This window comes from Rhinolophus hipposideros (assembly GCF_964194185.1).
Source record: "Rhinolophus hipposideros genome assembly, chromosome: X".
Lineage (NCBI taxonomy): Eukaryota > Metazoa > Chordata > Mammalia > Chiroptera > Rhinolophidae > Rhinolophus > Rhinolophus hipposideros.
Genome location: NC_138046.1, coordinates 89,107,305 through 89,119,405, shown reverse-complemented (window position 1 = coordinate 89,119,405; position 12,101 = coordinate 89,107,305). Strand labels below are relative to the sequence as shown.

General features: G+C 55.0%; 1 protein-coding gene across 6 annotated transcripts; it reads left to right on the top strand.

Moving 5' to 3' along the window:
- Nucleotides 1-221: 221 nt before the first annotated feature.
- Nucleotides 222-11,974, top strand: CDK16 (cyclin dependent kinase 16). Of its 6 annotated transcripts, none has more exons than XM_081043360.1 (16): nt 222-1,090; nt 5,370-5,577; nt 6,161-6,294; nt 6,396-6,521; nt 6,633-6,689; nt 6,786-6,900; nt 7,582-7,676; nt 7,775-7,837; nt 8,087-8,210; nt 8,389-8,509; nt 8,620-8,717; nt 8,801-8,906; nt 8,992-9,034; nt 9,170-9,260; nt 10,534-10,611; nt 10,697-11,974. In XM_081043360.1, the coding sequence occupies exons 2-16, from the start codon at nt 5,376-5,378 to the stop codon at nt 10,732-10,734; spliced, it is 1,491 nt and encodes a 496-aa protein (XP_080899486.1). In that variant the 5' UTR covers nt 222-1,090; nt 5,370-5,375; the 3' UTR covers nt 10,735-11,974. The 6 variants fall into 6 exon arrangements, with proteins under 6 accessions (XP_080899486.1, XP_080899485.1, XP_080899484.1 ...); XM_081043359.1 differs by having other exon boundaries at nt 685-1,090; nt 10,998-11,974; XM_081043358.1 differs by having other exon boundaries at nt 685-1,090; nt 10,995-11,974.
- Nucleotides 11,975-12,101: the final 127 nt, after the last annotated feature.

Here is a 12,101-nt window from a genome sequence, read left to right as displayed (position 1 = left end):
GAAAGGAGGGCCCGCCCCCTGACGGTGAAAACCAATAAAAATCAAGCAGAGGCGTGGTATGGCGGTGAAATCACGCCTCTTCGGTCCAGCCACGCCCTTCATTCTTGCACTGCCTCACCCCAGGGAGCAAATGCGATTGGCTGGGTGACAACCTCACAGGGCGGGGCCGCACACGTTCACAGTGGGAATGAGCTAGCGGTGTGGGAGTGGGGGGGTGGGGGGAGAGCAGAAGGGCGGGGCTAGACTCTGCCCTACCTAAGGTGATAAAGGCCAATGATTCTCCCGGCCGCCTCTCCTAGAAAAGTCATCTGCTCGCGAACCTTTAAAATTCCTGCCTACCGAAGCACCTCAAGCAACTAGGACTGACTGCCTCATCTTTTTCTTCCTTGCAAAAGTCCCGTTTGCCACCATGGGGGATGTACCAAGTGAGATCGAGTAGGGGGAGCGAGTGGTGACCGGTACGCCGGTTATTGAGTGCTGCCCACTTCGGCGCTAGCAAACTTGTAGCAAGATCGGAACTCAGTACTAAGCAATATCTACACTTTGCTCTGGCGCCGTTCCAGGGCGGGCGCCACATTCCCTGGTGGGCGCGCAATGGCCGCGTCCCCTCCCGTTGCGGACGGGTCTTTTGGTACGTGCAGTCCGAGGTGAGTCCCCTCCCTCCACTTCACCCAGTCCAGCGCGTGCGTGCGCATGCGCGGAGCGCGGCGCGCGCGGCGGTTGGGTCTTTGGCAGTTCGGCCCTGGGATCCGCCGCGTCTCCACGGGCAGTCGGCTCTGAGCCGCGAGCTGCTGTGAGCTCTCGGATTCGAGCCGGCGCCGACGGGTCCGGGGGCGTCGCCCGCAGCGGCCAAGCTCATGGCCGACTGAGCGGGACGCCGCCTCCGCCTCAGCCACCGCCGCCGCCGCCGCCTCCTCCTCCTCAGCCGGCGGCGGCCCGGGCCCAGCAGCCATGGCCGAAGACTACTGGGACGGGCGCCTGCGGCGAACTGGAGGAGGAGAAGGAGGTCGCGCGGCCTCAACCCGGGCCGCCACCCCAGGCGCCTCCGCGCCGTCCCCGCGGCGTTGAGGTTGTTCGCGCGCCCCCGCCGGTGAGTGCGTCCCCGAGACGTGGGGTGGAAGCTGCCCTTCCTCCTACAGAACCAACCCAGGCCCCGGGCGGTGCCCAGGGGTCTGGACTACACCGCTGGCATGGGCCCCCTCCCTCCAGCGAATTGCCCAGAATGCACCGGGGCAGGGGGGTCATTCAGGGCCTCCCTGACCTTGGCCCCGCCCTGGGCCGGGTCTGGGAGCTGGGGGTGGGAAGTACTGTGGGTGCTAATGGGGAGCGGGGTGATCCAAGGACCAGAGGGTGTGGAAATGGGTGGCAGGGTGGTGAAAGAGTCGAGATTTGCTAATGGGGGCCTGAGATGTGAAGGGGTCGGAGCATGTGGTATAAGTCTTAACCGCTGTGTAAGGTTTGGGGCCCAGTGTGTGCTAATGGGGGGGGGAGGCGGTGGAGGGATCCAAGCGTGTATAATAGCAGACAGGATGTAAGAGAAGTGTTGGGATATGTAAATGGGGTTCTATTTGTAGAAGGGCCCTCTGTTAACGGGGGAGAAGGTGGTAGAGGTACCAGAAGATACGCATATAGGATCAGGGCTCTGAGGCCCTGCGTGTAGCGATGAGGGTCGGGATGGTGCTAATCCTGTGTATTTGTCCATGAGGGACCACACTGGGTGAGGGTCTAGAGTGTGCTCAGGGAGGGCAGGGTAGCAGAACTCGAGTGTTGAGAGTGTGCTAATGGGAGTCATAGCTGTGGAGAGTATGTGCATGTGGTAATAAAAGTCTGGGTAGTATGAGCCCCAGTCTGTGCTAATGGGGGCAGAGAGGTGGGAGACCTGAGCCTGTGCTAATGGTTAGAGTTGTGGATATATGGGAGGGAAGCGGGCAGTGGTGACGAAGGTATCTTAGCACTGTAAAAAGTTCAGTGTATTCAGGATCAAGATGGTGTGAGATCAGTGTGTGTCCATGAGAACAGGGGATGCGGGATTCTAGGACGCAGTAAGGAGAGGCAGGGTAATACGTGAAGTTCGAGTAACTGCAAATGTGGGTTTACAGCCATGGAGGTGCTTAAATGTGTGTCAGTGGGGGGAGAGTCAGATCAGTATGAGGTCTGGAATATATGCTAATGAGACTCAGAACATTGTGAAGACACTGTGTGCTTGTGTCCATGGGGGTGGGGGAGGTTGGGATGTGTTGAGGTTACAGGGAGTGCTAATGGGGCATAGAACTGTGGAGGGTTTCAGTGTGCAATAAGGAGGCTCAGGGCTGGGACGGGGTCCAAGTGTGAACCAATAGGGGTCATAGCTGTGGACAAGTTGAAGCCAAGGGAAATAAGGAATAGGAATATGTGAAGGTCTAGGTGTGCTGAAGTGGGTTAGAGAGCCCTGGATGGCTGAAGTGTGTACTAATGGGGGTTCAGGCTGAATGGAGACCTGTATGCACCAATGAGGGTCAGGCCATCGTGGAACAGTGTGTTTGTGTGTCCCTGGGGATAGGGCTGAGTAAGGGTTCAGGGTGTGCTAATGGGGAGGCACTGTGAGGCCCAGTGGGTGCTCATAGGGGTCCGAGTGAAGTGAAGGTTCAGCTTGTGCTGATGGGAGGTGGCAGGGGCAGAGCAGTGGGAGGACCAGAATGTGTGTTAATGATGGTCATAGCTGTGGAGGGGTCTGAGCGTGGGCAAAAACAGTCAGGTCAGGAATCTACAAGGTTCACTTTGTGTTAATGGGATTTAGGACACAGGGAAAGTTCACTGAATGCTAATGTGGGTCAGCTGTAGAGGGTCCCAAGTGAGTGTTAATGGGGAGTGCGTGCTGTGGAGAAGCTAACAGGCAGCTGGGCCTGAGAGGGGCCCAAGAATGTGCTGGTGGTAAGAGTTAACTTAGAAGGTTCTGGTGCTGTGTTGGGACTTTGTGTGCTGATGGGAGTTAGAGATAAATGGAAATTGCAAGTGCTGATAGCAGTTAAAATACAGAGAGGCCTTCTTGAGGGTCCAGTGTGTACTGAAGGAAGAGGACACTGAGGGTCCGGTGTGTGCTTATGGGGGCCCAGACAGGCTGTGGATACCGTGTTCCTGTGGGAGTTAGTGGAGTGCGATGACTGTGTCCTCACTGGTCAGTGTGGTGTGAGGTGGTGGGTGTCCTTCGGTATGAAAGTATTCAAGTTTTACTACATATCAATGTTCAATTGTCTCTGTTCACAGGGGCCCACACAGGGCCCTCCTACTGGGAGTGTTGCATGATACAAAGATTTTGTACCCCATCTTTCTAACATCCCCCAAAAAACTGTCCAGCCCTTGGAGTTTCCAGTTAGAGGTCATGGACCCATGGCTCCTTCTGGCTCCCTCATCATCCATCCATCCAGCCCTACTTACAGTCTTCCCCCACACACCGCGAAGTTCCCCATTCCCTCCCTCAACAGACAGACTGTGTATCATACCGTATGGACATAAGAGAGTCTTTGGGGGCTGGTTATGCTCCATCCTCCTCAGCCTCAGGTCCAGTGTTCAGCCTTCTGGGTCAGGATTTTGTTGTTGTTTTCCTGAGTTCTCTAAATGGACCTCATCCTCTTTACTGAGGTTTTTCTACTAGACTGGCCCCTCTACCCCTCCTGAGGGTGGTGAAGTCAGGCAAGCAGAAGTGGGGTGTGGGGACTGCTGGGTAAGCACCTGATTTCAAGGTAACAGATGACCCACTTCTCTCCTCGAATCCAGCCCCAGCCACATCCTCGACCTCCTATCTAGCTTCACTTCCCTTGGGCCCAGGGCCATCTTAGGCCCTGCTGTGAGTCCAGATGGTTCCTGGGCCAGGTCTTACCCCCTCCTTGCTGGCCCAGAGCCCAGGAGGAAGCAGAAGACGGCCGGCCTAAGCCTTTGGTGGCCCCATTCCCTCCAGCAGCCCCATCTAGGTAGGTCATCTTCCTGCCGATGCCAGCGTCCCTGGGCCACCTTGTCGGGTTGTTCAGGAGTAGCAGGGACTCGCCCTGGTAGAGGTTGGCCCTAGGCCCTCAGCCCCCTGCTTCATTAATTTCTGCCATAAGCACTTTTTGAGCATCTACCCTGTGTCAGTCACTGTTCCAGGTCCTCAGGATATAGCCGTGACCTAGACAGACAGAAATGTACCCTGGCGGAGCTGATCTTATAGTTATGGCGCTGAGGAGACAGACAGTAAAGAATAAAGAATCCAATAAGTAGATGGTGTCATTTCTGAGGAAGTGATGAGTTCTGGGGGATAATTGGCAAGGTAAGGGAGCTCAGGATGGCTGAGATTTTAAATAAGGTTATTTGTAGAGGGTTATCTATGGAAAAAAGGTAATATTTGAGCAATGGCCTGAAGTGGGTGAGGGAGTGAGCTGTTTTGGAAACCTGAGGGAAGGGTGTTACAGGTACTGGGAACAGCCAGTGCAAAGGCCCTGAGGTGGGACTGCTGGGTGTGATTGCAGACCAGCAACTAATACCACATTGATTAAGGGGGAGGTGAGGCCAGAGAGGTAATAGGGGTGAATGGAGTAAGAACTTGTGGGCCACATTGAGGACTGGGAAGTTTATTTGGGGTGGTAAGGGAGACGTGGTGCATTCTCAAGTAGAAGAGAAATGTGACTTGCCTTGTAAAAAATCTAAGTAGGCCCTATAGGTCTCAGCCTGACTGAACCTTTCCAGGAGTCCTCAGGACAGCTGGTGTGCATTGAGACCCACCCCACCCAGTCTGGGCAGGACCACCACCCCCCCGCACCCCCCACCTGGGGAGACCAGTGGAATAGTCCACTAGTCACCGTGACAGTGGTTGCTAGGGGAGGTGGGAGATCCTAGTGGCCACAGAGAGCAGTCTGCCTTGGCAGTTGGGGACAATGTGGGGCTGGTGCCAGCGGAACATGCCATTCTGTGGGCATGCCCAGGGCCATGTCAGTGGTCCCGAGGTCCTGAGCGAGCCCCCCGTTCCACCCATGGCCAGGTCTATCACTGCCGCTGCACCCGAGAATATCTGCTGTGGAGCCCTCTGTTCCCACAGTGAGACTGCCCCCATAGAGACCAACATTCCATCGGTTGGTCCCTTACCTTCAGCCAGTCACCCAAGCCTCAGTACCCAGGTGGGCTTCTTAGGATCAGGGTCCCCAGGAGCTGGCCATAGGTGGGCAGGCACTGACAAGGGTCCCCATCCATGCCAGGTATCCAGGAATCCTGAGTGGTTCCAGGGCTCCACAGTGGTTGGGTGGACACCGACACAAGTTCGGTTCAGTGTGTTTCACTAGATTGTCATGGGTTTTAGGGGGCCCATGGTAGTCAGGCAGATGCTAACATGGGACCTGTTCCCATCCGTACGCCCTGCTCAGGTCGCCATGGATCGGATGAAGAAGATCAAACGGCAGCTGTCAATGACACTCCGAGGGGGCCGAGGTGTAGACAAGACCAATGGTGCCCCTGAACAGATAGGCCTGGATGAGAGTGGTGGCGGCGGCGGCAGTGACCTTGGAGAGGCCCCCACCCGTGCCGCCCCTGGGGAACCTCGCTCTGGACGGGGACCACTCACCTCTGCACCAGGTAGGTCTACTGACCACTCTCACCCCTAGACTGGTCCCCAGGTGCTGCCTCCCTGTGGAGTTCCTCTTAGACTTGTGTTCTTTTCATTTTCCTTTGTCCATTTTCTCTCTCTTCCCTGCCATCCCCTCAGCACCCTCTCTATCCATCTATGCCCCTTTCGCTGGCTTTGTGCCCAGGCCTCAGGGTAAGGAAGGGTACCCTGCCTGCCAAAGCTGCCCCAAGCCTCCCTTTGCCCTTCTCCTGCACTCCATAGTGGCCTCCTCAGGCCTCCTGGTGCCTGCCTGCCCTGGGCCTGCCTTCCAAGGACCTTTGGCTACCTCTACCTCTGCCTGCCCCCTGGCCTCGGGCCAGCCGGCGTCTCAGCTCACCCCTGGTACCAGGTGCTTCACTAGGTGACTGTTCCCAACCTATCCTGACCTGTCTGAACCTCCCTGGGCCTTGCCACCCTCTCCCTGAGGGCCTCCAGGTTGCTCTGAGGGCCGTGTGCACACCTCTATGGTGAGGGAATGTATTCCATGGGGGCAGGGGTGTCCTGGGGCTCCTGACTCCACCTGGCCTGCCCTCCCCCTGTCCGCACCACCAGAGATTGTACACGAGGACTTGAAGATGGGGTCTGACGGGGAAAGTGACCAAGCTTCAGCCACGTCCTCGGATGAGGTGCAGTCGCCAGTGAGGGTGCGCATGCGCAACCATCCCCCGCGCAAGATCTCCACTGAGGTGCTGAACCCCCTGTCCGGGTGCTGATGGGGCTGGCAAATAGGGTTGGACCTGGGGAGGTGGAGCTCATGGTCCTCTTTCTCCTGTGTCTTACCTACTAGGACATCAACAAGCGCCTGTCACTACCAGCTGATATCCGGCTGCCCGAGGGCTACCTTGAGAAGCTGACCCTCAATAGCCCCATCTTCGACAAGCCCCTCAGCCGTCGCCTCCGCCGTGTCAGCCTGGTGAGCATCTTCTTTCCTTTCCTCTGTTCCCCTTCCTCCTCCTCGCCACCCTCCTCTCCTCCTAAGTCCCCTCCCCTGAGCCTGCTTCAGCCTGCCTCTTTTATCCCACAGTCCGAGATTGGCTTCGGGAAACTGGAGACCTACATCAAGCTGGACAAGCTGGGCGAGGTGAGGGACAGCCAGGAGGCCCATGATGGCGATGGCTTCAGTGGGAACTCCCTGCAGCCTCGAGCTCCTTTTCTGTCTCTCCTCCTCACTCCCCAGGGTACCTATGCCACCGTCTACAAAGGCAAAAGCAAGCTCACAGACAACCTTGTGGCACTCAAGGAGATCAGACTGGAACACGAAGAGGGAGCACCCTGCACCGCCATCCGGGAAGGTACAGACATCCAGGAAGATGCGCTCCAGGCTTCCTGGGCTCTCCTTCTGGTGCACGCGCGCACGCACACCCACACACCCATAGTGAGATCAGATCCTGGGGGTTCTGAGACTTCCTTCTGACACTCGGGGCTTCCTGAGAAAGTACCCATTACCCGTATATCTAGGTGTAATAATCAACGTAACCAGGAATCTGTTCCTGTTTGGGCGCAAGAGGGAGATGAATTGGAAAGCAAGATGCTTGCTTTGGTTCTGAGAGCTTCCCTGAAAGTGCTCGGCAGTTTACTTGGTACAACAGTTCGAGTCAGAACATCACTTGCATTGAATTCTAATTACATAGAAACTGAGTACGCAAACTCAGTGTCACGTGAAGCTGCAGGCCTGTGTACTGAGGATTGGAGCAAGGCCCCTTTCCAGAAACCAAAAACTGGTTGTGAAAATGTAGTGTCACATAAACCTGGGGCTGCAATCCCAGGGTCTTTCGTACTCTTAATTTCCATACCTGGAACGTGAGAACACACCTGCCTGGCATTGGGTGGGTTAGAGCCAGTGACTGTGAGCCACCACCCCAAACTACACAGGGAAAAGAGGAAACCCTGGGCTTGTCACTTTCTAGTCCTCGTCTCTGTCCTGAGGGTGGGTCCCTGACTCTTCCCTCATCCCACCCCCATGCTTCCTGCAGTATCCCTGCTCAAGGACCTCAAACATGCCAACATCGTCACGCTGCATGACATTATCCACACGGAGAAGTCCCTCACCCTTGTCTTTGAGTACCTGGTAAGGTTGGCTGGCAGTGGATCCCAGGGGGAGGTGGGGAGATGGCCGGGAGCCAAAGAATGTGACCCTCTTTCCTCTACCTGCTCTTCTCTCCACAGGACAAGGACCTGAAACAGTACCTGGATGACTGTGGGAACATTATCAATATGCACAACGTGAAAGTAGGTGTGGGGCAGGAAGCAGGGGCACAGAGGGGCCCTACTCACCCACTCCACCCACAAATCTCCCAGAAATGACTCTTGCCATTTGGCTTTTCGGCTGGGAACCCTTGGAGGGCATTGGGGCCCTGTCTTCTTTTGTGAGAAAAGGCCCTGGGCTCAGTGTCTGTGTTTGGGAGGGGGAGCAGTGCCTGCTGGGAGTCAGGCTGCTGGATACTCGCTGACCTCTGCCTGTGGTTCCTGGGTCCACAGCTGTTCCTGTTCCAGCTGCTCCGTGGCCTGGCCTACTGCCACCGGCAGAAGGTGCTACACCGAGACCTCAAGCCCCAGAACTTGCTCATCAACGAGAGAGGAGAGCTCAAGCTGGCCGACTTCGGTACCCCCGACCTCTTCCTTCTTCCCAATGATCCCCAGCCTTACTCTCCCAACCTCTCCCTTCCCCGTGACCACCTAGCCTCAGGTCCCTTCAGCCTTGCCAGACTTTGCTTAGGACACCCTCAATTTTAACTGCCCAGGACTTGAATTCCAGCTGTCCCTTCTCTCCACCCTACCAGGCCTGGCCCGGGCCAAGTCAATTCCAACAAAAACCTACTCCAATGAGGTGGTGACACTGTGGTACCGGCCGCCCGACATCCTGCTTGGGTCCACGGACTACTCCACCCAGATTGACATGTGGTGAGTACAGGTGGAAGTGTGGCAGGGGCTGTGGTGAAGAAAGTAGCTTGGTCACAGTGGCCAATCAGCCAGCTGCCTCCCTATTCATTCACTGTGACCTCCCTGCCCAGGGGTGTGGGCTGCATCTTCTATGAGATGGCCACGGGCCGGCCCCTCTTCCCCGGTTCCACGGTGGAGGAACAGCTGCACTTCATCTTCCGCATCTTAGGTGAGGAGGCACGAGCCCCAGGAGCTGTGGGCACATGCAGGGAGGCCCTGTGCGATGCTTAGGGTAGTGCCTCTTCCTGACAGGAACCCCAACTGAGGAGACATGGCCGGGCATCCTGTCCAACGAAGAGTTCAAGACATACAACTACCCTAAGTACCGCCCTGAGGCCCTTTTGAGCCACGCACCCCGGTGAGGCTGGTGGGTGGCTGGGTTGGTGTCAGAGGCCAGAGTGCCCAAGCTCAATTTAAAGCAGGTTCTTTTGTCCTTACGGTAGACTTGACAGCGATGGGGCCGACCTACTTACCAAGCTGCTGCAGGTGAGACCACCTTGCTGGGCCAGCCTTGGGGACAGGGGGAATTTCAGGTGTGGGGATATGGGGAGCCCCAGGAGTAGGGAGGAAGGGAGGCCTGCTCTGTGAAAGTGCCAGGCCTACCTGCCCTCCTCCACTCAGTTTGAAGGTCGAAATCGGATCTCCGCGGAGGACGCCATGAAACACCCATTCTTCCTCAGTCTGGGGGAGCGGATCCACAAACTTCCTGACAGTGAGTGACGCTGGGGAATGCACTAGCTGGTGGGCAGTGGGGAGCAGGACTGCTGCGAACAGCTGGGCAGGTTGGCTAGAGCTCTGGCTCAGCCACCTCTGGGGGGGGGGGGGTGCACCCTTGTTCCCATATGTGATGTGGTCATTACAAAAAAGTTACTTAAGTTTTCAGTTCCTTTTACCTCTCATGGAAATTTTAAAATGTACATATAAATAGATAGAATATTACTGTATCTTTTTTTGAAAGTAAACATTTCCTTGTAAATTATATACTGAGAAATGCACAGATCATAAGTATACTGCACAATGAGTTTCATGTGTTTACAGGTCAAGAAACTGGATGTAAGAGGTTCTCCTGAAGTGCCCTCTCGATTCTTTAGCTATTCCCCGCCCCCCGCCGCCACCCCAAGGGTTAACATTAGTTTGACTTGTAGTGGTATGAATTTTCCCTTTCCTTGTACTCTGCAGAAATGGAATCAGAGGGGGTGTTTTCTTTTTACGTCTAACTTTAAAACGTTAACATGGATATTTAAAAATTCAGTACGTGGGCCGGCCTGGTGGCTCAGGCGGTTAGAGCTCCATGCTCCTACCTCCAAAGGTTGCCGGTTCGATTCCCACATGGGCCAGCGGGCTCTCAACAAAAAAAAAAAAAAGGAAAAATTAAAAAAAAAAAAATTAAGTACGTTTATATATTAGACCAAATAATAGGAGTCCCCAAGCACTACAACAGGTTATCAACTCATGGCCGATCTGGTCTTATCTATTAGGTTGATGCAAAAGTAATTGTGGTTTTTGCAATTATTTTTAACATTTTAAACCACAATTACTTTTGCACCAACCTAATATATTCCCTCTGATTATTTTGAGTTAGATCCCAGGCACATCATTCATCTATACATAATTTCAGCATGTATACATAAAATATTTTTTTACACATAACAACATCATTGTTGCACCTAAAAAAATTGGCCCACTTATCTCTCCACTGGACTAATATAAATCAAATCCCAAATACCATCCATCACCTAGACTTAACAGGTGGTAATTGCAATACCATTATTACACTTGATAAAATTAATAATGGTTTCTTGGTGTCATGTAATAATCCATATTCCATTTTTCTTATTTGTACTTGGTTTGTAGGATTATTTGACAGGTGAAAGTCAAGTCTCTCAAAGAAAAGGCAGTTTTATTCCCCCCGTGGAGCCATATGGCAAGTGGTCCTGGATGGCCTTGTAGCTCATTCCCTACTTCTGTCTCTCCTCCACCCACAGCTACTTCCATATTTGCACTAAAGGAGATCCAGCTACAAAAGGAAGCCAGCCTTCGCTCTTCGTCGATGCCTGACTCAGGTAGGTGTGGCTCTTACCCTCTTCCCTGCCCCATCCACCTACCTGCTTGTCCACCAACAGCCATCCGCTCTGCTTTTGCCCACAGGCAGGCCAGCTTTCCGTGTGGTGGACACCGAGTTCTAAGCCGAGTTCTAAGCCACAGACCCAGGCCCCAGCAGGCAGCAGCTGGAGGGATGCCATACCCCTCACAGGGCAGCCCCCAACTGCATCCTCCCTGCTTGCCACATGCCTGACTCATGCTCACCTGCCCACATGTCCCCTGCTGCCTGTCCAAACACCCGATCATTGGCCTGTCAACCCATCCATTGGCCTGTCTGCTGGGTGCTAACAAAGCTCTCAATGCTCCTTCGCCTGGTCTGTTTGTCTCTTTCTCTCTGTCTCAGTAGTTGCCGGCGGACAGCATGGCCGTGCCAGCCTCCCACATTGAGGCCAGGCCTGTACCCCTCCCCATCATGCCCTCCCCCAGGACCACTCACTACCCCATGGCCAGCCAGGGGGCCAGAGCTAGCCCAGGCAGGGGTTCTCGACTCAGACAAGATGTGGCGATGCCTTGGGTCTGAGACTTTCCCTGCCTGCTTTCCTGCCTGCCCCACCTGCCTCATGTTTTGTGGGCCGTTTGTTTGTTTGTTTGTTTCATTCATTGTTGTTTTTTAATTATTTTAAATGAGGTTTTCATTTTTTAAATGCAATATCTCTGTATACAGACTGGCTGGGCCCCACCCCCTGCGTGTGGCCCTCCCACAGTATTTTGTGCAATGAAGCCCCACTCCCAGCCTTTCCAAGGCAGGGACACAGCCCCTATTCAAAACCCTGACCATCACCAGACCCTGGGGTCGGCTAAGGGAAAGCATGCCTCAACTACTCGCCTTCCGACCCCCGCCTGCCATCCCCAGCCACAGGGGTATCTGGGCCCTACTGGAGACTCTGGGAGATGGACAAGGTGGGGGGCCCCCACTCTTTCCCTCTTGCAGTCCCATAGCTGGGGTCTCTTTCCTTCTCAGGGTCTCCCTAGCCCAGCCCTCCTGCTCCCATCCCACTTGGTGCTGTTGAGTAGGGGCCCTGCCAGGAACTGACCAACTCAGTGAGGAGCCATAGTGTATATGTGCACAGGCAGGGACGGGGGGCAAAAGGAGGGGTTGTGCCCAGTCGTTAGCCCCTAACCCCTGGGGAGGGTGAGGCAGGGCAGGGACAGTCTCTGGGGTCAGTCCCAGATGGGTGGTTACCTCCCCTTCCTCCACTCTAAACCCTGGGTCCCTCAAATGGGGTGGGAGGGCAGGGGTGGGCGCCCTCCTAGTGGGGTTTGGGGGGTTGGGTTCCTGAATGCACCATAATCGCTGTATGAAATATTAAAAAGTCTAAAGTGAAAAACGTGATTGAAAGTCCCTACAGGGGTGAGGGTGGGCTTGACCCAGGGTGAGTGCTGGGACCACGGTGAATTCATACCTGGTCCCCATAGTGTAGGAGAACACGGGGAGTGGGCCAGGGACACG

Excerpts from the sequence above, each read along its gene's own strand:
- CDK16 (XM_081043355.1), top strand. The coding sequence starts at position 5,376 with ATGGATCGGATGAAGAAGATCAAACGGCAGCTGTCAATGACACTCCGA. Across the intron at positions 6,690-6,785 it reads AGCTGGACAAGCTGGGCGAG|GGTACCTATGCCACCGTCTA; the intron begins GTGAGGGACAGC and ends CTCACTCCCCAG. Across the intron at positions 7,838-8,086 it reads TCAATATGCACAACGTGAAA|CTGTTCCTGTTCCAGCTGCT; the intron begins GTAGGTGTGGGG and ends CTGGGTCCACAG.